Here is a 23889-nt window from a genome sequence, read left to right as displayed (position 1 = left end):
TGTGTAACTGTGAAAATACTAAAATTCACTGAATTGTACATTTTTAAATGGTGAGTTTTATGGTATGTGAATTATATCTCAGTAAAGCTGTTATATTAAAACAAACAAACAAAAAACAGGTGGTGCCCTATGCCCTATCACTGTAACTACAATTATAATATTTACCATTTATTGAGCACCTACTATGTACCTGTACAGAACAGGCAGGCTAATATTTGTCACAGACTCTATTAGTATTAGGTACAGTATAATCTCATTTAATCTTCATTACAACATTTAAAGAGGTAGTGTAATATTTACATTACTTACAAGGAAGCTGATGTCCAGAGATTAAATATCTTAGCCAAGATAATTTAACTAGTATGTGGCCAAGGCAGAATTGGAATTAAAGGTCTTAATTACTATAAAATATTATTTCTGTGGGAAAAACAAACTTGTCCTTTATAACTAATGATTGTTGAAGGGTCAAGCGAAACAATTAATACAAGAAAATAAAATGTTATGCATATTCATTTTTACTCCAGATACGGTTCTACTTGGTGAGCAAAATATCACCTAGGGAATTATTAGTGTAACAGCTATATATACATGTTACACATGATACAATTTGCAATTTAAAATTTTCACACAAAAATTAGGCTAAAAAAGTCCTTTCTGTACGCTATTATTTGACTTCTATTTTCTTTAGATTGTAATCCAAAATAGATAATGCTAATTAATTCTCACCCATAATTTGTATAATTAATTGTATTTCTTAATGTTATATATAGATGTTACCTTATATATTTCTTAATGTTACATAAATATGTTTAAAAATTATAATTTTAAAATATAATTACAATACATAAAATACAAAAAAATAAAATTTTATTAAAAACTATAAATATAAGATTAAGAAATATAATTATACAAATATTGTATTTTTGATTTTTTTAAATCAAAAGTATTAAATATTTGATTTTTAAAATATTTTCTTTAAATATTTGATTTTTAAAAAACGAGGTCACCCCAGTAAGGAGTATATTCACCAAACCACTTTGTCTGTGCTCTTCTGTCAGAATTACTACAGTATTCACCTACAATAAGCTCATTCTAATTTCAGCTGAGAAAACGACTTGATGCATACTCTGTAGGTTCCTAGAGTCTGTCAAAGGTGCGATTCTTTTTACTGCACCTTATCCAAGGTACAATAGTAGTGGTGAGCCACCCAGCTGTAGTACCTGCTGAGCCAGAGAGGCAGAGAGATGAGAGAGAAGGCGAACAGAAGCAGGACCCTGGCTTAGTTGTGCCCATAACCTGCTGATTGTCCCAAATCACATATCTCTGGGACAGGCAACTTAAAAAGAATGCACCTGGCTTGTGTTACTCACATAGTAACAAACAGGAGTCTGCCATATGTTTAATATTTTTATAATCTTTAGTTTTTTTCCCCCAAATTGAATTTTTTTTTTTTGAGACAGGGTCTTACTCTGTTGCCGAGGCTGAAGTGCAGTGGTATAATCATGGCTCACTGAAGTCTCAATCTCCTGGGCCCACGTGACCCTCCTACCTCAGTCTCCCAAGTAGCTGGGACCACAGGCACATGTCACCAGAGCCGGCTAATTTTTGTATTTTTTGTAGAGATGGGGTTTCACCATGTTGCCCAGGCTGGTCTCCTACTCCTGGACTCAAGTGATCCGCCTTTCCTCGGCCTTCCAAAGTGCTGGGATTACAGGCATAAGCCATTGTGCCTGGCCTCCCAAACTGCATTTTTAAAGGACTGATTAACTTCTCTGCTTTTGTATTAATCAAATACATATATAACTGTACTTCAGAACTTTTTTTTTTTTTTGAGACAGAGTCTTGCTCTGTTGCCCAGGCTGGAGTCCAGTGGCACCATCTTGGCTCACTGCAACCTCTGCCTCCCAGGCTCAAGTGATTCTTGTGCCCCAGCCTCTCGAGTAGCTGGGATTACAGGTATGCATCACCATGCTCGGCTAATTTGTTTTTCACAGTTTTAGTAGAGACAGCGTTTCACCATCTTGCCCAGGCTGGTCTCAAACTCCTGAGCTCGGGTGATCCGCCTGCCTCGGCCTCCCAAAGTGCTGGGATTGCAGGTGTGAGCCACTGCTCCTGGCCATGTACTTCAGAACTTCTAAGCTGTAGGAGATAGTGATTGCCTTAATACAATTCTAGCTAAAAGCACATAAACATGATATCTTGGTCTAAAGTCTCTCTCTAGTCCAGTGTGGGCTTCCTAAAATACCAAAAGGAGCCTGAGAACCTGAAACTGGAAGTCAGCTGACTAGATGATTTTTAAGGCCTCGTTCCACTTCACTGTCTTAGGACTCTTTCTCACTGAGATACCTCTGTGTCCACACACATGCATATTCTCATGCCAAACCTGGGAGCTGCCCTTAATGCAGGAGCACAATGTGTGTGACCCCATTCTATCAATAATGACTACAACGAAGCTCCTGCTCCAAGGCAGGTGTCCACTGGAAGAACACTGAAAATTTCCAACTGCTTAACAGTTTATCTTTTTATCATGAAAGCCCCCATGTGAGTTTTAATACATAGTACACAGGCAGACAGAAAAATGTAACAAAATTACTTATAAGTTTATTAAAATATTCTCTTGAGGAAAAAAGGCAACTACAGTAGACATCTACTTGCAAACATGGATGAGGTTCAGAAAGTATTTAATTTTGCTTTTAAATAAAAATAATATTTACCCCCTATTCACACCAATAGTAAGAAGTGAATTCTTACTACGTGAACAAAGTTATCATTATACAGAGAAAAAAAAATTCTCTTTTTCATACCAGCTCCCCTTCCCACTGGAACATCTTAGTGGGAAAATGACTGACATTACTGTTTGTTCTTACGCACTTGGGCCAGGCAACATGAGCAGCTGACCTGCCTGAACCCCAAATACCAAATAGAGAGCTTCAGGGTTACTGAAGAGGGGTAATGTTTTTCCCAAGACAAAATCTAAGCTCTTTGGCGGGGGCTTTCTGAGGGGAAGTACGCCCAACACTGAGCCAGAGCAAGAGCCCCATCCTAGTCTTTGCATGCAGTCTGAGCCATCACGGAGTAATCGGCTCAAGGGTCCTATTTCCATCCTTCACTGAGCATGAACATACTTCAAAGTACAAATGTGCTCTCCAGGCACACTCACTAGTTCCTCTAGATCATATGCAGTGCTGGTGAAGTCACGGAAATGGGCCAATCTTCTTGCTGAGGGGACCACCTGTAGCTCTGTTCTCAGGCTGAAGCCTCTCCACTGAGGCCCATAGCCCCTCGCTGTGGTTCTATATGAGGGGTTCCTCACCCCAGCAAACCCACTTTTCCTAGGGTTGGATGCTATTTTCAGAGTGTCAATTCCTGCATGAGTGATTTCTGCACAAGATAACCTAGGAACATGTAGGCAGACCCCGGGAAAAGAAGAGACCAGGCCATGCATGAGTCATGACCTTTAAATGTGGCCAAATGAGTATCAGGTGCTCATCACCTGTAATTCACTAATTAATATCATGAAAGTAATTTTTCTCATGGGAAGGTCAAATATGGAGGTGACGGCAAGAAAGAAGGAACACTCAAGAGTGTGAGGAGTGGGAAATAAGTGCTCTCCCTATGCTCGTCAGCTAAGGAAGGCCATTAACCCACAAGCACAGCAAGCAGAGCATTCCTATTGAGTCGGATAAGCTGGATATGAGTGCCTACTCTCCCCTGAAAAGCTCTAGCATTCTTGGCAAATCCCTGAATAAGGGGTTTTGATGTTAATTTCTTTAGGGTACCTGCCAAATATGATTCTAGGTTATAAATTACTTGAATCACTTTACATTGTGCATTAACTTAGCACATGAGATGCCAAAAACTATGTGGGTTTTTTTTTGTTTTTTTTTGTTTTTTTTTTTTGAGACAGAGTCTCACTCTGTCACCCAGGCTGGAGTATAGTTGCGTGATCTCTGCTCACTGCAAGCTCCGCCTCCTGGGTTCACACTATTCTCCTGCCTCAGCCTCCCGAGTAGCTGGGACTACACGCACCTGCCACCACATCCAGCTAATTTTTTGTATTTTTTAGTAGAGACAGGGTTTCACTGTGTTAGCCAGGATGGTCTCGATCTCCTGACCTCATGATCTGCCCGCCTTGGTCTCCCAAAGTGCTGGGATTACAGGAGTGAGCCACCACGCCTGGCCACCATGTGGATATTTTAAAGACAATTTGGACTCTTTCTTAAAAGGAAAGTTATAATGCTCTATATAAACAACACATATCTACTCTTAGAGCAACTTAAAGTAGGTCAGAATTGTGTACATATATTAACAGTATACATACAAACATGGACACACAAACACACAATGTTTTCTTTTAATAGCTTCATCCCTGACCAATTCTGAGAGTTTCTCGGATGACAATCTAGATAATAGCAATTTCTCTCAAGGCCAGCTTACCTTAAATAAATCTGCAACTATTCCATAATCTGCCACTTGGAAAATTGGAGCTTCTGGGTCTTTATTAATAGCCACAATTGTCTGTGAAATAAAAACAAAGAGTTTGACTTTTACCAAGAAAACATTCCACACAGACTGATAGTTCTATTTTAACTTCCCTTACAATATATTAATATTCTTAAAATGGCTACCAAATAAGATTTGATGCATCTGTGTCAATATTGTAAATTTATTAGAAATTTCCAGGTTGGAATGTAATAAAATCCTCTCTTACCCACATCTAGCCCATCTCAGTATTAAAGAGTTTAAAATCATTATTTTTTAAAAGTTCTTCTTTTGACTTACAAAAAAAAATTTGATTTTAGGTGAAAAAGTAACAAATCTATACCCAAATCCACAGCCTTTGTAGTGCAAATTATTTTGTCCTTCATTTATTACTTTAAATTATTCTGGAGGACGGGCACAGTGGCTCACACCTGTAATCCCAGCACTTTGGGAGGCCAAGATGGGTGAATCACCTGAGGTCAGGAGTTCGAGACTAGCCTGGCCAACATGGTAAAACCTGTCTCTACTAAAAATACAAACATTAGCCAGGCATGGTGGCGTGTGCCTGTAATCCCAACTACTTGGGAGACTGAGGCAGGAGACTCACTTGAACCTGGGAGGCAGAAGTTGCAGTGAGCAGAGATCACGCCATTGCACTCCAGCAGTGAGACTCTGTCTCGACAAAAATAAAAATAAAAATAAATAAATAGGCCAGGTGCGGTGGCTCACGCCTTTAATCCCAGCTCTTTGGGAGGCCGAGGCGGGCAGATCACAAGGTCAGGAGATCAAGACCATCCTGGCTAACACAGTGAAACCCCATCTCTACTGAAAAATACAAAAACTTAGCTGGGCGTGGTGGCGGGCGCCTGCAGTCCAAGTTACTCGGGAGGCTGAGGCAGGAGAATGGCGTGAACCCAGGAGGCGGAGGTTGCAGTGAGCTGAGATCGCGCCACTGCATTCCAGCCTGGGCGACAGAGCGAGACTCTGTCTCAAAAATAAATAAATAAATAAAATAAAATAATTATTCTGGGATATTCTAACAATATGAAAGCTAAACTATCTTGTCAGCCTGTTATTAAGGGACGTTAAACAGCTTTAAGTCCTTATGTACATAGCAAATAGATTAATAAAAGAAGCAAATTACATGTATCTCTTATAAAAGCTGTCAAACATTTCTCTTATTTGCTATAAAAATATTCTTAAATGCAGGCCAGGCATGGTAACGCATACCTATAATCCCAGCACTTTGGGAGGTGGAGGTGGGAGGATCACTTGAGCCCAGGAGTTCAAGACCAGCCTGCGCAACACAGGGAGACCCCATCTCTACAAACAAAAGATAAAAGCTTATGCCTGTAATCCCAGCACTTTGAGAGGCCGAAGCAGGCAGATCACTTGAGGTCAGGAGTTCGAGACCAGCCTGGCCAATATGGTGAAACCCCATCTCTACTAAACACACAAAAATTAGCCAGGTGTGGTGGTGCGCACCTGTACTCCCAGCTGTTCGGGAGGCTGAGACAGGAGAATCGCTCAAATCTGGGAGGTGGAGGTTGCAGTGAGCCAAGATTGTGCACCGTACGTTAGCGTGGGTGACAGAGTGAGACTCCGTCTCAAAGAAAAAAAAAAAAAGGAAAAGCTATCATTCAAATCATTCTTTTATTAATATCAGATAGTTTATCAATACAAATAGTTTGGTATTCCCCATAGATGCTTCTAACACCACTGCAGTTAGACTCTAATGTAGTATTATTTTAATAGATTGTGGACTAAAAATAATTCAAATCTCTAGAAGTAAAATTAAGTTTCTACCTACCTGGCATTGTATGTTGTGAAAACAGCTGGTATTAAAAAATACATTAAGTATTTTGATGTAGCCTGACTTAAAATACAGGCTACATGATATCCAACATCTGTGTATTTCCCTTAGAGGGGTTCCTCAGAGAGATGTGCAGAAGATGCCAGAATGTCTAAGATTGGAACATGGTATGGTCCAGGTAACTACTAATCCAGAGAAACATGCTACACACATTAAGATGCGTGGTCATAGACAATAAACAAGTTTCAGACATGAGCCTCAAATCCAAAGGCACAAGAACAAACATTTTGAATTGCAGGTGTTGATTTGCATTGATGTGTTTCTCTTTTGGGAATGTGTAACCTGCTTCACAGCGATAAATAGAGATTTGTTTAGTTATTGATGGGTAAATTATTCTTCTAGAGGCCACTTAGTCAGACATCTGGGAGTTTAATCATCCGAAAGCTTTTTCATTATACTATATAACAATTGTTATTATCATTATTACTTTGAGACAGGGTCTCATTGTGTTGCTCAGGCTGGAGTGCAGTGGTACAATCAGCTCACAGAAGCCTTGATCTCCTGGGCTCAAGTGATCCTCCCACCTCAACCTCCTGAGTAGCTGGGACCACAGGGGTATACCACTATGCTCAGATAATTCTTTCATTTTTTGGAGAGATGGGGTTCTCACTGTGTTGCCCAGGCCACTCTCCAACTCCTGGGCTCAAGTGATCTTCCTGCCTTGGCCTCCCAAAGTGCTGGGATTACAGTGAGCCACCATGCCTGCCTTAATAGTTATTTTTAAAGAGAGAGCATATAACTGTGGGCAAGGAACCACTATAGTATTTAACAAAAAAGATGTGGGGCTGGTTATTGTTCTTCAGATTATTAAAATAATATTCCTAAATAATCAATTGTAAAGAACCACAATAAAGTCTTGCTTGTATCCAAAGCTCTCTCAATAGCTCCTCACAAGCTCAAGTTCTTCCTCTTTACTAAGCTTTGAAATGCATAGATTGTATTCAGCCATATTATTATTACTTTTGTTTTTTAGATGGAGTCTCGTTCTGTCACCCTGGCTGGAGTGCAGTGGCGCGATCTCGGCTCACTGCAGCCTCCGCCTCCCGGGTTCATGCCATTCTTCTGCCTCAGCCTCCCAAGTAGCTGGGACTACAGGCGCCCACCACCATGCCCGGTTAGTTTTTTGTATTTTTAGTAGAGATGGGGTTTCATCGTGTTAGCCAGGATGGTCTCGATCTCTTGACCTCAGGTGATCTGCCCGCCGTGGCCTCCAAAGTGCTGGAATTACAGGTGTGAGCCACTGCACGTGGCCTCAACCATATTACTATATATTAGTTCAGAAAGTGCTTTCATTAGATTCATTTGATTTAACAATCAAATCTTGAATTCCTTCAACTAAACCAGGATTCTAATTAAAATTGCAGCTTGTAGGGAATGCAACTGTCAGATTTAAACCATTCTAATATCCCATTTTAGAACTAAAGACTGTCTCCTATGCAGATAATGGGGCTATGACAACACAGGATGACACAGACAACAGGATGAGACAGTGACAACAAGGGCTATGTCTTTTTCATTTAAGCATTCCCAGCTTCTAGTACAAGGAATGGTCTTAATAAACATCTGTTGACTAGATGGAGATACAAAGTCTTGGCTGACCCCCAACACCAGTCTCCTTACTTCAACTGTTCCCTATTTGCTCTGACATACACTACCTAGTGTCTCTCCCACAATCCAGCCCTGTTGGCATGGGGTGAGAATTTTCATTGGTATCTTCTTGACAGGCAGAATCTTTTATTTTTAGAGAAGCAGAATTCTAGCTATGTCTGAACTGGTCTGGCTAAAAATATACTTTAAGGCTGCTGGTGTTGGAGTTTCTTTCATTTATTATTTTTTCTTAATGCAGCAATCACATTTTCCCCATTGGCACTGCTGTTTTCATAGCTCAGTAAAGAAACCTACCATCCAACTGTAAAATCTGACTGGTTTTGGGCCAGTTCATTTAGAAGCTACAAAGAGGTAGTGCATGCATTTCAAGTTAGAAGAAGTTAAGCCTGTTAAAAGTTTTATTATCTTTTATATCAAGCTTCCATCTGAATGGATAAATGCAGGAATGTCAGAGGCATCTCTGACTTCATGAAAGATAAGTTCATAATTCAAACTATACATTATTATGCATGAATTAATGTGTCATATTCTGAAATATATGTTCAGAATCATTACACAGGACTTTCAGAGTAGTCCAAGTAGCAAGTTAAAATCAAGTGTTTCCTGGCCGGGCACGGTGGCTTATGCCTGTAATCCCAGCACTTTGGGAGGCTGAAGCGGGTGGATCACGAGGTCAGGAGATCAAGACCATCCTGGCTAACACAGTGAAACCTCATCTCTACTAAAAATACAAAAAAATTAGCCGGGGCCGGGCGCGGTGGCTCACGCTTGTAATCCCAGCACTTTGGGTGGCCGAGGCGGGCGGATCACGAGGTCAGGAGATTGAGACCATGGTGAAACCCCGTCTCTACTAAAAATACAAAAAATTAGCCGGGCGTGGTGGCGGGCGCCGGTAGTCCCAGCTACTCGGAGAGGCTGAGGCAGGAGAATGGTGTGAACCCAGAAGGCGGAGCTTGCAGTGAGCCGAGATTGCGCCACTGCACTCCAGCCTGGGCGACAGAGCGAGACTCCGTCGCAAAAAAAAAAAAAAAAAAAAAAAAAAAAATTAGCCGGGTGTGGTGGCGGGCGCCTGTAGTCCCAGCTACTCGGGAGGCTGAGGCAGGAGAATGGCGTGAACCTGGGAGGCGGAGCTAGCAGTGAGCCGAGATCAGGCCACTGCACTCCAGCCTGGGTGAAATCAGCCTGGGCGACAGAGCGAGACTCTTGTCTCAACAAAATAAATAAACAAATAAAAATTAAGTGTTTCCTTCCTCTACTTATTGCACCTTTTTTTTTTTTTTTGAGACGTAGTCTCGCTCTGTTACTCAGGCTGGAGTGCAGTGACGCAATCTCGGCTCACTGCAAGCTCCGCCTCCCGGGTTCACGCCATTCTCTTGCCTCAGCCTCCCGAGTAGCTGGGACTACAGGCACCTGCCACCATGCCCGGCTAATTTTTTTTGTATTTTTAGTAGAGACGGGGTTTCACCGTGTTAGCCAGAATGGTCTCGATCTCCTGACCTCATGAACCGCTGGCCTCGGCCTCCCAAAGTGCTGGGATTACAGGCGTGAGCCACCGTGCCCAGCCCCATACTTACTGCACTTTTGATAATTAATGAGATACTGAGATATTAAGATGGCCTGATGCTCCAACCCAAAATGTGTTGGTTATACTTCGATAACAACCCAAGAAGTGGAGCCCTGCTGATATATGAGATTGTGAGGGTTAGAGGACCAAAGTGAAGCAGACAGAGAGAGAATCAGGGATCAAAACCTCAAAAATAAGTTACACGTTCAGAAATCATCAGATTGTTTAAGCCTGATATTTTCTATCCATAGATTGTTATAGCTGAAGGGCAACTTAGTGATAATCATTCAATACCCACATTTAGTAGACAAAGAAACTGAGTTTGCAGACAGCACTCATCGTGCATTAAGTTAGCAGTGGAGCTATAACTCAGGTTCAGGCCTCTTTCCATGACACAGCACTGCCTCTGTGACCAATAATTTTTAAGGCAGTGAACGGTAGCTTTTATTTCTTTCAGTTCCCAGATCTACATTAGTGTGAATGGCTTGACTATATGCACTGTAACTACATGGAAACATACAAGGTAAGCCAAATCCTAAAATGTGGAAACATTTTAACATCACTGATATACAATTACCTTGCTGTCTTTCATCCCAGCTAAATGTTGGATGGCTCCAGATATTCCAACAGCAATATAAAGTTCCTGAAATAAAAGAGGTCACATTATTAATATGTATTTATATTATATAATACTTTCCAAACTGTTTGCTATTAGCAGTTTAAGTCTTAGGCAAAAGATATGTTAAATAAAATAGAGACAAAATGTATTGCTTAAATTATGCTTTCCTTTTTCTCTGATCTCCTTAACCTACAGTTCTCTTTTTCCTATGAATTCCTATAGCAGTGGTGGTATAATAAATATGTAGATAATGAGGATTACTGAACATTTACTATGTGCCAGGCACAGTGTTAAGCATTTTACATCAAGTGTCTCAATCTCACAATTACCTGTGAGGTAGCATTTTTCATCTGTGGCACTCACTTGAAAATCACTGCACAACCCATACATGCTGTACATACCCATTAAAAATTAACAACATACACACATTGTATATTAACATATAAACACATATACTCAAATATATTAAAATAAATTTTGACTTAGTTGTTTGGCTTAGTTGTTCGCCTTATCACAAAAGGGTATTTGTTAAAATGGTAATTAGGATATGTTTACTAAACTTTGTATTTAGAAAAACCAGAAATACAAATCACTATCAAGAGATTTTAAACACACACACACACACACACACACACACACACACACACGTTCTCTCAATAAAACATAACAAACTTCTCAAAGGTATGGGCTGAACCTTTGTGTTTCCAGAGCCTAACAAAAGGCCTCCATACCATAGTTTTTCGGTAAATGTTGATGATATTTGTACCTCTTCCTGCCCCTCTGCCCTCAATAATTACAAAGGGAATGATGACTGACACTGTTCTGTCTCCTTATCTAAAATTTTTACAGTGCCTTTGTTTGAAAATAAAAACACACTTCCATGATGAAAAACTTTAAGCACTTTAATAAGTGCTTAATTAGAAGAGCTTACCTGCTTCATTCTGTTTACCAGGTATAATTAAAGCTTCAATTGAAAACCTTGTCCCACACAAAAACTGAACAAACAAGTCCTGGCCTGGGTAGGAGGTATAACTACCATGTAACCAGACTGACACTAAGGTTTTGTGACAACTGACAGTAAAGTCTCTCCTCGATATGAATAATATGTGGAAGGCACTGAAGGTGGTTCTGTTATACTTACTTTTATTACAGGGCAGATACTTCAAAAGCCAATGACAGTGTCAAGGTGGTCCCACCTTGTTTTCTGCACTGCTTATGATCTCATTTAACAATTGCTCAATCCAAAATAAGAGAGCATTTCAACGAGGATGTGGAAATAATGTTATTACCTCCTAATGTTATGATTTTTCATAGCACCTAATTGTATATGGCCACATACAAGTCAATTCACCTCTCAGGGCCTCACTTTTTCCAATTGTAAACAGAAGAGGTACAGCTCCAGCACTGGTGCTTGTAAAGAAAGCTCCCCAGGATACTCTGATGTATAGCCAGAGCTGGAGAACCACTACAATCGGTGATCCCTCAGCTCTTTGGCAGCCTGAATCTTACAACTGTCCAGCCCCCTGCAGTACTCCCTGATCTTTACAAGCATAAAGTGTCCAACTGCTCCTAGAGCAGCACCATGTAACCTGGAAAAGGAAACAATCTAGTCCCCAAAGTGAGTTAATCATCTAAAAATGAGATGAGCTTGTTTTTTTGAATCAACTTGGTTCTATAGTTACCAAAAGCCTGAAGACAAGAACAATTTGGCGTAATAAGACTGTGTCTTAGGGTGGGGAGGAATGCTGCAGAAAGTATGGATGAAGATAAAAAGCAATTGCATGCTCTGTGATTCTACCTTGAATGTATCCAGTGTGTTAATTGTGACCCTACATAGTCGGACAATGCAATAAGGCCCTGTCATCATACTGTCTCTCAGACATGGACACTTGCATAAGTAGTAAACTTCTTCCACTACTTTCTATTTAAGATTTAGAAGTAATTCAATAGGTTTTTTTTTTTTTTTTTTTTTTTGACAGTCTCACTCTATCACCCAGGCTGGAGTGCAATGGCACAGTCTTGGCTCACTGCAACCTCCACCTCCCAGGTTCAAGCGATTCTCCCGCCTCAGCCTCCCAAGCATCTGGGACTACAGGTGTATGCCACCCCACCCAGCTAATTTTTGTATTTTTAGTAGAGACGGGGTTTCACTATGTTGGCCAGGCTGGTCTCGAACTCCTGACCTTGTGATCCACCCACCTTGGCCTCCCAAAGTGCTGGGATTACCAGCATAAGCCACGGCACCCAGCCTTCAATAGGTAATTTTAAGGTCACCTCAGTTTATTCTGACTAGCATTTCATTCATAAAGGGACATTTGTTAAACTGTTAATCAAAATATACTAACATTCATATTCAGAAAAACCTGGCAAACAAATTCTAACATAAAGATTTTAAAAGCAAGCTATTTAGCTAGACACTACTCTTTTAGGTATATTCTCAGAGCAAGCATTGGAAAAGACCAGTAGTCCTGTAAATGAGTCTTTCTGTCATACATGTCTACAGCAAATTCAAGTCTTAAAAGCTCCATGTGCATTATAAAATGCTAATAAAAATGTTGATTCACTCTAGCAGTAAACATAAATATAATATAAATGAAAATTACTTAAAACCCCCTGTGTCCCCAAAAATGAATTCCATTGACTTTAGCCATAAGTGTCACTAAGGAAATAAGAGATTCTGGGCCAAAACAAACTGAAGGCAGGTGCCCCAGGGCCATTTCTACCTTTCTGATCACAATAAATGGTCCAAATGGATCTACATGACCAACAGGACTTTATTTTACTGTCTTGCAAACATGGTCCTCTGAATAAATATAAAAGCACTTAAACAATAACCCAGAACAAGTCTAGGGATTTTGGCTGCTGCTCTGAGGCTCTGATAGCTCTCTCAGGCAGGAAGAGAGGCTTTTTTCCTCCTTTTTAAAAAACATGTACAGGCAATTAAATTAATATCTTAGTCTAATTCCTCATGGTTCAGAAAGCATTTTTGTATTTCAAGAATAATAATAATTAGTATATACAAAACTCTCTACAGATGCTAATTTATGGGGCACTTCAGATGCTGCTTCACAACACAAGACAATCCCTTCCCTGAGGCTCTTTCCTTCTAAATCAGATAGTAAGATAATTTGGAGAGAAAGTGAGAGATATTGCCAGGAAGTACAGCAATTAAGGGTTATACAAGGCGTGGAGGGGGATGGCGGGGATTAAAGGAACGAACAGAAACAGAAAGAAGGAGGGATAGTCCTAGAGATAGGCCTTGTGGCTTTAGAATCTAGAAGAGTGAGAATTTAGAAGAGAATGGATCAACCCAGGTGGCTGATAGCAGTCTGGGTTGATCACTCTGTGATGCCAAGAATAGGGGCTGTGCAGAGAAGTAAAGCCACAGGATGGGAAGGGACCAGAGCTTATTCGGAAATATAGGGAAGGGATAGCACTTAACCTTAACACAAACAAGGACTGGCAGAAAAAAGCACAAATACCTCTTCCTTTGCCAAAACCTATAGACTCATTCAAAGAACTCAGAGGCTGAGGTCTAAACTAGTTACAGTGGGCTGAGATAGAAAGGGCAGCAGGACTGAGAAACTGCTGCATCTGATACGCTTTAACAGGTTTACCGTATCACTGTGGTTAAGAACCTAGGCTCTGTAGCCTCATTGCCTCCATTCAAATCCCACCTCTGCCATCTGAGAGCTGCATGACCATGGGCCATTCATGTGACCTCTCTATGCTTCAGATTGCTCATCCAAAACACTGGAATTATAAGAACTCCTGCTTTATAGGGTTACTGTTGAGGCTCGTCCTTAGCATAGTATCAGATTTCCCAAGACACACTGATGTGTCACTCATGGGTTGAGGTTTATTCAAATATTGATTTTCTCAGCCCACTAGGTGGCCAGGTGGGCTCCTGAGGTAGCCTCAGGACTACCATGTACAGCTGAGCAGGATGCACACTGAATAACTCTGAAGGAAGGCACCACTCATAACAGTCACTATAGCCCTGCATTTTTATTACAATAACTTTCCAACAGATGGCAGTAAAGTAACTTGAGACACCAGTACTTTATAATTTGTACAAGAGTTGTGTGGACTAGAAGTACTGGGTGGCCAGAATCCCCTGTGGTACAAATATTATAACTGTCTAAGTGTACCATAATAGGAAAGAGTTGAGCAGCACTGGGTAACTCATTTTACTGTTGTTGATATTCTTACTGTATCTTACAGGTAATATAAAGATGACTAATTCTCTGTGTCCTGTCCTCAAGAAGCTCACAGTCTAACAATTACAGGTTATGGCAAGGTCACAAAAATCTGTAATCCAATAAAGGAAAATGGAAAAGAGGTGTGACAGAGCTACAGTCTCTCATCAGCCCCTCACTTTCCTACCTGCCACTGAGAAGTGGAAAAGCCATTAGGAGCAGAAAACAGATTAGGGGACAGTATCTTTACCTTCTGCCAAACAGGGGCCCACTTTTGCCATCTATCCCCATCTGTTCCTGCTCCCTTAGCCCTTTAGACAAAACAAGCTTTTAAAGCAGGTTTTAATGGTCCTGGCTTAATGATAAAACCGCATGTCCGAGAATTAGAGGGATGATTGGAATGAAATCTTCAGACTTTTACAGAAATCTAACCAACCTGTGGATTCAACATGGCTAGTGTTCTCTGGTGGATGATTAGGTTTTTGGCTGCTTTCTTCAGAAAGTAAGTATATACTAACATCACTCCTGCTTTACCCAAAACATGTGCCCAAACCTGGAATTCTAAGATGTATTATCTGAGCTCTGCTTTTCCAGAATTTCATGTAGAAGCTAAGGGGAAAACTGTCCTCTGCTACATTGCATTTTCGCTCACCACTGTTAAGCCCCAAACAGAGTTATTTGATATATCTATACTTATATATCTTGTAAGCCACATATTTAATGTTAAATTTTCTAGTGGCCACATTAAAGTAAAAATAAACAGGTAAAATTAATTTTAATAACGTAATCTCAGGTCAGACTAACTATATTTCAAGTACCCAATAATCACATGTGGCTTAGTGGTTATCATACTGGGCAGCACAAATCCAAAATAATCATAGGACAAACTAAAGAGCCTTCTTGTAAACTCCACTAGGGAACCATGGACCATGGTCTGACAACAGACCTAAAGACAGAATGGCATTGTCTTATGTGTCTGTGTTGCTTCTGTTGGCTCAGAACAAGACCATTTACAGGTTCTTTTATGCTCAATGGGAATGTGAACCAAAAAGGAAAGTCAGCAGTGTGGCAGAGCTGAAGACTAGCATTAGAGGCAGCAACATTAAACAAGAGTAGCCAATATAGAGAGTCACAAATAGATGACAAAAATCTATCAAATTTCAGGTGGTGTGGCCCATTATAGGAAAACCAAAAGCAGATGAAAACTACTGGTTTAACATGATGAGTTTATACTCTGAAAAAGCAACTGTCTATCAAATTTTGTTCTCCAGTAACTTATATTTAGTCCTTAAAACTCTAGATTGACCTGAAAAATATTTCCTCAAAAACTCACAGTTCTAAAAAAGATTTTAAAAGTATCTAAAATATGTGAGTCAAAAAAATTAAAATGGAAATTTAAAAATACATGGAACAAAACACCAAAAAAGGAAGGGTATATCAGAACATGTGGGATGCAGCTAGAGTGGTATTTAGAAAGACTGATTGATTGATTTTGAGACAGAGTCTCACTCTGCTGCCCAGGCTGGAGTGCAGTGGCACGATCTTGGTTCACTGCAACCTCTACCTCCTGGGTTCAAGTGATTTTCATGCCTCAGCCTCACGAGTAGCTGGGATTACAGGAACGTGCCAACTCCCCCAGCTAATTTTTGTATTCTTAGTAGAGATGGGGTTTTGCCATGTTGGCCAGGCTGGTCTCGAATTCCTGACCTCAGCTGATCCACCCGCCTCAGCCTCCCAAAGTGCTGGGATTACAGGCATGAGTCACCATGCCTGGCCGACACTTAGAAAGATTTATAACCTGAAATGCATATTAGAAAACAAGGATGATGGAAAATTAGTAAGCTCAGATTCTCAACTCAAGAAAGTTGAAAATGAGAAGGTAAAATAAACCACTACATTATTCAATCGTTACAGTTAAATAAATAAGAGCTGGATTCAGATCCTGACTCTCCCACTTACCAATCTGCATTCTTGAGCAAATTATTCAATCTCTCAAAGGCTCAACTGCTGTTATGTGTAAAATGGAGACAAATACCTGCAGCTAATAGGATTGTTGTGATGATGAAAATAAGATGCACATAAAGTACTCAAAATATTTCTATAATGCTATTGTTTCTAAAATGATCACCAAATCTCTAAACTAGAAGGCATTTTTAATGTTATAGTTCTAGACAGCCAACTGTCAAAAATTTCACTTTAAAATGGTAACTATTACTATCTATATATCTATAGTCAAGAAAGTTGTTACTAACTTGATACAATTCTTCCAGGGGAGTGTACTGGGAAAAATTTTCTTTGATAGCTGCTGGTTTCTTCTTTGCATTTAGTACTGACCATAAAGTTAGAATTTCTGCCCAGCTTCCTAGCCAGTGCTTGCCTAGGAAGTTGGGATGATTTCTTTACAGATTTCTAACACAATCTTTGTGCAAGGATACATATCCCAGATGCAGGTACTAAGACATATCAAGTTGATCATATTAAAAATATAATACATATGAAGTTGAAATTATGTGAGTTTATGATATAAACTCATGAATTCACGTTTTTCTGGATTTGGAAGAGTATTATTCCTGCAGCAACTTCAGATCTGCTTTACTTTAAACAAAGTAGAATGGAAAGATTTAAATGTTTACTTTTTGTTTATATGAAATATGAATATGAGTAGGGTGGTTAAATCTGGAGCATTCAAAGCAGAAATACCATGCCAATATTGTTTCCTCTCTTAAAAAATCAGGTTTTAAATTTTTCTGCCAAAAGTGTTCCTTTCTAGATAGAGGTAGGGAAGGAACATTAAAAATTATTTAAATAAATAAAAATTTAAACACATCATGTAAGTGGTTCTATCTAGAGTTCAGAGATCCAATGTTATGTGCTCAAAAAAACAATACCCCTAAGGCTGCCTCAACCAGGACAAGAGTTTTACAGAATGGCAAATGCTTTCTCAACCTTCTTTTCTCAATAGACTACACAGCCATAACCTTAAACAGCAACTGTTATAGCTAAAACATAATATACATATACATAACAAATGCCAGGTTAGGAGTTAAATGAATTTATCATAGCAAATAATGAATGTGTCTTTGAGAAGTAGATTAACCAAACTATATTTTCTAATTATTGGAGCCTCCTGTGCATTAATAGTGCTATATTTCATCCTGCTGCTCATTTAAAAGGCCAAACTATTTCCTTTGTTTGCCAAATCCTGTTTAAGTCTCTTCTCTTTTTGGAAGAGGCCTCAAAACTCAAAGCACAACTATCTGTGGCTCTTTTCTCAAACAGCTCTCTGCCTGTATTATGAAATTCTCAGGTGGGATTCTGGCTAAACTGAGTTTCACATGAAGGGAAGATTTTACCCATACTCTTGGTTTGAAGCTGAAATTATATCCCATCCATCAGACAATGCCCCTGTACTAAGATTAGCTCCTGTTTTATTAGAATTCAAGACACACTAGTCATCACAGCTATATGTGCTGTCTATGTTACGCCAGTAACTATGCTGTACTTTATAAACACGACCTCACTTAACTATGACAACAACTCTATAGGATAGAAATGATTCCTATTTTATAGAAGAGAAAGCAGAGGCTCAGGCAGGCTTGCTGAGTTGTCCAAAATTATACACACCTAGTAAAAGGCAGGTTCTCCCTCCCCAGCTTTACTGAAGTATATTTGACACATAAAAATTATATATATTTAAAGTATACAATGTGATGTTTTGATATAGGTAAACATTATTAAATAATTACCACAATCAGGCTAATTAACATATCTATCACATCACAGTTACTTTTTGTGGTGAGAACACTTAAGATTTACTCTCTTAGCAAATCTTAAGTATATAATCCACTCTTACTAACTAAAGTCACCATTCTGTACAATAGATCCCCAGAATTTATTCATCCAGCATAACTGAAATTTTGTATTCTTTGACCAACATCTCCCCATTTCCCCCACCTCCCAGCCCCTGGAAGCCACCGTTCTACTCTCAAAAGGCAGGCTTCTTAACCTAGGTTGATTCTAAATTCAGCACTTTTTCTATACCACATATGACTCAGTATTATTACTGTATTGGTAATATGCTTTAGCTGAAGTCACCAGTCTGTTAAAACTCCACAAAGTATATTTATCTTAGAGAAAGATCCCTAAAACAAGATGAAACCTGGTGAAGAACCAACTGAAGTTTGTATATATTAAAAAAAAAAGTATTGTCAATTTTAGTTAACATTAGCTTTTACTTCATGTTACTAAAAGTATCAGTTTGTACATTAGCTCTGAGTCTCCTTATCATGAATAATGACAACTACACTGTTTAGATTTATTGCTCTATCAACCACTTGCACGTCAATTAGAAAGCCTCTAATGCACACCCACCACACACATGCACCAGCTGGAAGCCCTTCAAGGAGACTGACTCACAAAAGAGGCAAGGCTCTGAAATTATTTTTGTTGTTGTTGTTGTTGATGTTTCTTTCTCTTAATTTATGTAACCTGCACTGAAAACTAACTAATACTTTTCAGCTAAAGATTTTGACCCGGCTTTCAATGAAGTCAATATCTGGTTCCAAATAACCACTAAAGGGAAATGTCTAGAGGCAAAGCCAGAAAATGCATTTGGAAGAAAAGCAGGGGCCCTCATCTAGCCTCTGAAGATTTTTCACATGAATGGAGATTCCATGGCTCAGTAGATGGACTTGGTTCTTTTTAGTGACAGAATATGTAGTGAAAGATTCTTTGAAATCTTAAATTCAAATTCATTCTTAGATATAAGCTCCTCCATATTCTTTTAACCAGCCTACCTTTTCTCCCAGGATGTATAGGGAACTAAGCAAATGTCTTCTTCATATCTAGTCTAATATGTCCAAAGCAGGTGGGAGGTATATCACTAGCATACACTTCATTATGTATCTCACATTTTTTGTTCAAAATGTAAATTTAATTACCCAGTTGCTCAACTACAAAGTTAAAAGAATTTTTTTAAAACAAGGACATTAACTATATTGTGAAACGCGATTCAAAAATTTAAATGTAAACCAGAAAAAAAGTGATATTCCAACCCGTGGCGTTTTAGTAATGTTTTTTAATTGCAGATTTCAATTATGCAAGATGTAAAGGACCTGAAACAAGTTTTTTTTTCTTAAGAGAATAGTTTCACATTAAAATATAACTTCAGCTGTGCTCAGTGGCGCACGTCTATAATCCCAACCACCTGGGAAGCTGAGGCAGGAGGATTTCTTGAGTACAGAAATTTGCGGCTGCAGTGAACTATGGTCATGTTGCCATACTCCAGCCTGAGCAACAGAATAAGACCCCATCTCTAAAAATATTAATAATAATTAAATATAATTTTGATATTTAACTATTTTATAATTAAATGCTTTGCATTTACCTAATTTGCTTCTATACCAGTTCAGAGATTTTCCATTGTGGGAAAATATACTTTAAGTGTACCTGAAATTATGAAAAGCCAAGTATATTATTATATACTTACCTAAAACTATTCAGACAGTTAATTTACATTGAAATATTTGTGTATATGACATCAAAATACTTGAACATGTAATCAAGTCTATTACAAAGCTTTGCATTTTAGCAGGTCAAATAAAAACTTTATTTGAAGGCTGGGTGCAGTGGCTCATGCCTGTAATCCTAGCACTTTGGGAGGTTGAGGTGGGAGGATCGCTTGAGGCCAGGAGTTTGAGACCAGCCTAGGCAACACAGCAAGACCCCATCTCTACAAAAAATAAAAAACAAATTAGCTGGGCGTGGTGGGACACATCTGTGATCCCAGCTACTTGGGAGGCTGAAGCAGGAGGATCACTTGAGCCCAGGAGGTTGAAGCTGCAGTGAGATGTGATGGCACCACTCCACTCCAGCTTGGATAATACAGTGAGACCCTGTCTCAAAAGAAGTTTATTTGGCGGGGCGCAGTGGCTCACGCCTGTAATCTCAGCACTTTGGGAGGCTGAGGCAGGCAGATCTCGAGGTCAGGAGATCCAGACCATCCTGGCCAACATGGTGAAACCCCGTCTCTACTAAAAAATACAAAAAATCAGCTGGGCATGGTGGTGGGCCCCTGTAGTCCCAGCTACTCTGGAGGCTGAGGCAGGAGAATGACATGAACCTGGGAGGCGGAGCTGGCAGTAAGGCAAGATAGTACCACTGCACTCTAGCCTGGGCGACAGAGTGAGACTCTGTCTCAAAAAAAAAAAAAAAAAGTTTATTTGACTATTTTTTTTTTTTTTTTTGAGATGGAGTCTCGCTCTGCCGCCCAGGCTGGAGTACAAAGGCACAATCTCGGCTCACTGCAACCTCCGCCTCCTGGGTTCAAGTGAGTCTCCTGCCTCAGCCTGCCGAGTAGCTGGAACTACAGGTGTGCGCCACCATACCCGGCTAATTTTTGTATTTTTAGTAGAGACAAGGTTTCACTATGTTGGTCAGGATGGTCTCGATCTCTTGACCTCGGGATCCCCCCACCTCGGCCTCCCAAAGTAAGTGCTGGGATTACAGGCGTGAGCCACTTCGCCTGGCCGAGTATCAAAATTTTTTATCAGCAAAGTTCTTTAATTGATCCAAGTCAAAACATGCTAAATTATACATTTCTAAGTAGAATTTTGGAGTTGTAAGGAACCTTTGAAATTATCTATGCAATCTCTTTATTTCATCAATGATAAAAATCAAGGCCCTGGGAAACACAGCTGCCACCCAAACCTAGGTCTCCTGACTTCCAAGTAGTAGTCTTTCCATTCACCAAACTGCCTCTTTTCCCAAATCACTAAGAGCTGGCCATTGCTTACACATAGCCTTTCTTGACATTTAATCATAACTTCTATGTCAAGAAGCTTATGAGAGCTACAAAGCAACCAGAGGAAACCAATTTGAAGGCTCCTCAAAAAGTTACACATAGAACTACCATATGTCTCAGCAATTCCAATCCTAAGTATATATTCAAAAGAACTGACAACAGGGACTCAAACAGATACTTGTATGTGAATGTTCATAGCAGCATTATTCACTATAGCTAAAAGGTGAAATAAAACAATCTAAGTGTCCACTGACAGATGGATAAGCAAAATGTTTACAGATGACTGGACCATAAAAAGGAATTAAGTTCTTTTTTTTTTTTTTTTTTTGAGACGGAGTCTCGCTCTGTCGCCCAGGCCTGAGTCCAGCAGCGTGATCTGGGCTCACTGCAACCTCTGCCTCCCGGGTTCAAGTGATTCCCCTGCCTTAGCCTACCTAGTAGCTGGGATTGCAGGTGTGCACCACCATGCCCGGCTAATTGTTGTATTTTTAGTAGAGACGGGGTTTCGCCACATTGGCCAGACTGGTCTCAAACTCCTGACCTCGTTGTGATCTGCCTCTCCGAGTAGCTGGGACTACAGGCGCCCGCCACCACGCCCGGCTAAATTTTTTGTATTTTTAGTAGAGACGGGGTTTCACCGTGGTCTCAATCTCCTGACCTCGTGATCCGCCCGCCTCGGCCTCCCAAAGTGCTGGGATTACAAGCGTGAGCCACCGCACCCAGCCTAGGAATTAAGTTCTGAAACATGATACAATATGATGAAATGTGAAAATGTGCTAAATGAAAAAAGCCATCATAAAAGGACAAATATTATTTGATTCAACTTTATGAAATATCTAGAATAGGCAAATTCATAGAGACAGAAATAGATTAGCAATTACAAGGGGCCAAGGTAGAACGTAATAAGGAGTTATTGCTTAATGGGTATAGGATTTCTATTTGGGGTGATGGAAACTTTCAGAAATAGAGTAGTGATGGCTGCACATTGTGAATGTGATTAAAGTCATTAAATTGTACACTTAAAAATCGTTAAAACAACTGGGTGTGGTGGTTCACACTTACAATCCCAGCACTTTGGGAGGACGAGGTGGGTGGATCACTTCAGGCCAGGAGTTCGAGCCCAGCCTGGCAACATGGTGAAACACTGTTTCTATGAAAATTCAAAAATTAGTTAGGCTTGGTGGTGCATGCCTGTAGTCTCAGCTACTTGGGAGGCTGAGGCAGGAGAACTGCTTGAACCCGGGAGGCGGAGGTTGCAGTGAGCCGAGATGGCACCACTGCATTCCGGCCTGGGCAGTAGAGTGAGACTCCATCTCAAAAAAAAAAAAAAGAAAAAGAAAAAAAAAATCGTTAAAATGGCAAATTTTATATTTTACCACAATAAAAAAATTGCTAGAAACCTTGACAGAAACCATCACAGAATTTCCCATGTTCAAAAAACTTCATTCTAGAATCTTGTGGTAATTATTAAAAATTATTAACATACATTAAAAATAATAATAAGGAAAACCAGGTACAGGATTTATAGAAATTCACTGTACTGTCTTCAAAATTTTTCTTTAAATTCAGGCCGGGCATGGTAGCTCACGCCAGTAATCCTAGCACTTTGGGAGGCCGAGACAGGCAGATCACAACGAGGTCAGGAGTTTGAGACCAGTCTGGCCAACGTGGCAAAACCCCGTCTCTACTAAAAATACAACAATTAGCCGGGCATGGTGGTGCACACCTGCAATCCCAGCTACTAGGTAGGCTAAGGCAGGGGAATCACTTGAACCCGGGAGGCAGAGGTTGCAGTGAGCCCAGATCACGCTGCTGGACTCAGGCCTGAGTGACAGAGCAAGACTCCGTCTCAAACAAAAACAAAGTTTTTTTCTTAAAATCCAAAACCGTTCTCAAAATTATTATTATTATTGTTATTAGTTTTTTTGAGACAGAGTTTCACTCTTGTTGCCCAGGCTGGAGTGCAATGGCGCAATCTCAGCTCACTGCAACCTCCACCTCCCAGGTTCAAGCAATTCTCGTGCCTCAGCCTCCCACGTAGCTGAGATTACAGGCATGTGCCACCACTCCCAGCTAATTTTGTATTTTTAGGAGAAATGGGGTTTCTCCATGTTGGTCAGGCTGGTCTCGAACTGCCAACCTCGGGTGATTTGCCCGCCTCAGCCTCCGAAAGTGGTGGGATTACAGGCCTGAGCCACCGCACCCAGCCCTCAAAATGTTTATTTAAGAGAAAGCTATCTGAGTTGTGAAGTTCAGACCAAAGACTTATGAAAAACTCATTTAAGCACCTTCTAAAATTATAAGAATTGGAGTAGAGCTTGTAATATGGAAAACAGTAATGCCAGTTAAAAATAAATTTACTATGCAACCTAAGATCTTCTAAAATAATCTCACTTTAAGGAAGTGGAGTGTACCCTCCTGCCCCAAATACTATTTCCCAAATTTCCTTTCAGACTAAGTTTGGTTAATATTAATATATAGTTAAACGATGTTATTAAACTCTTCTTCTCTATACCTTAATGCTTGTATTTTTGGCCTTGAGGTGAACACAGTACTGAATTACATATGCTAAATGACCAATTATCCATTGAATCAACATTTTCTAGTACAGTGTCTCATGTTCTTTGACATTCATGTGCCTATTTATCATACCTGAAACTATATGAGAAAATACGTTGGTTTTTATAGGAAAAAAACAAAATTACATAGAATAAGAATAGAAATTTAGAATAGTTTTATTTC

The 23889-nt window shown here is 39.9% G+C and overlaps 1 protein-coding gene across 1 annotated transcript in view; it reads right to left on the bottom strand.

The window, feature by feature from the left end:
* Nucleotides 1-23889, bottom strand: part of ETFA (electron transfer flavoprotein subunit alpha) — a 122504-nt gene that overhangs the window by 5416 nt on the left and 93199 nt on the right. The window contains exons 12-13 of the mRNA XM_058427197.1: nt 10105-10170; nt 4438-4518 (exon numbers count right to left, since the gene is read on the bottom strand). Coding sequence (XP_058283180.1) covers nt 4438-4518; nt 10105-10170 — 147 coding nt within the window. The remainder of the gene's footprint in view (nt 1-4437; nt 4519-10104; nt 10171-23889) is intronic.

This window comes from Hylobates moloch, unplaced genomic scaffold (genome assembly GCF_009828535.3).
Source record: "Hylobates moloch isolate HMO894 unplaced genomic scaffold, HMol_V3 SCAFFOLD_14, whole genome shotgun sequence".
Lineage (NCBI taxonomy): Eukaryota > Metazoa > Chordata > Mammalia > Primates > Hylobatidae > Hylobates > Hylobates moloch.
This window is presented reverse-complemented; position numbering and strand designations above follow the sequence as displayed.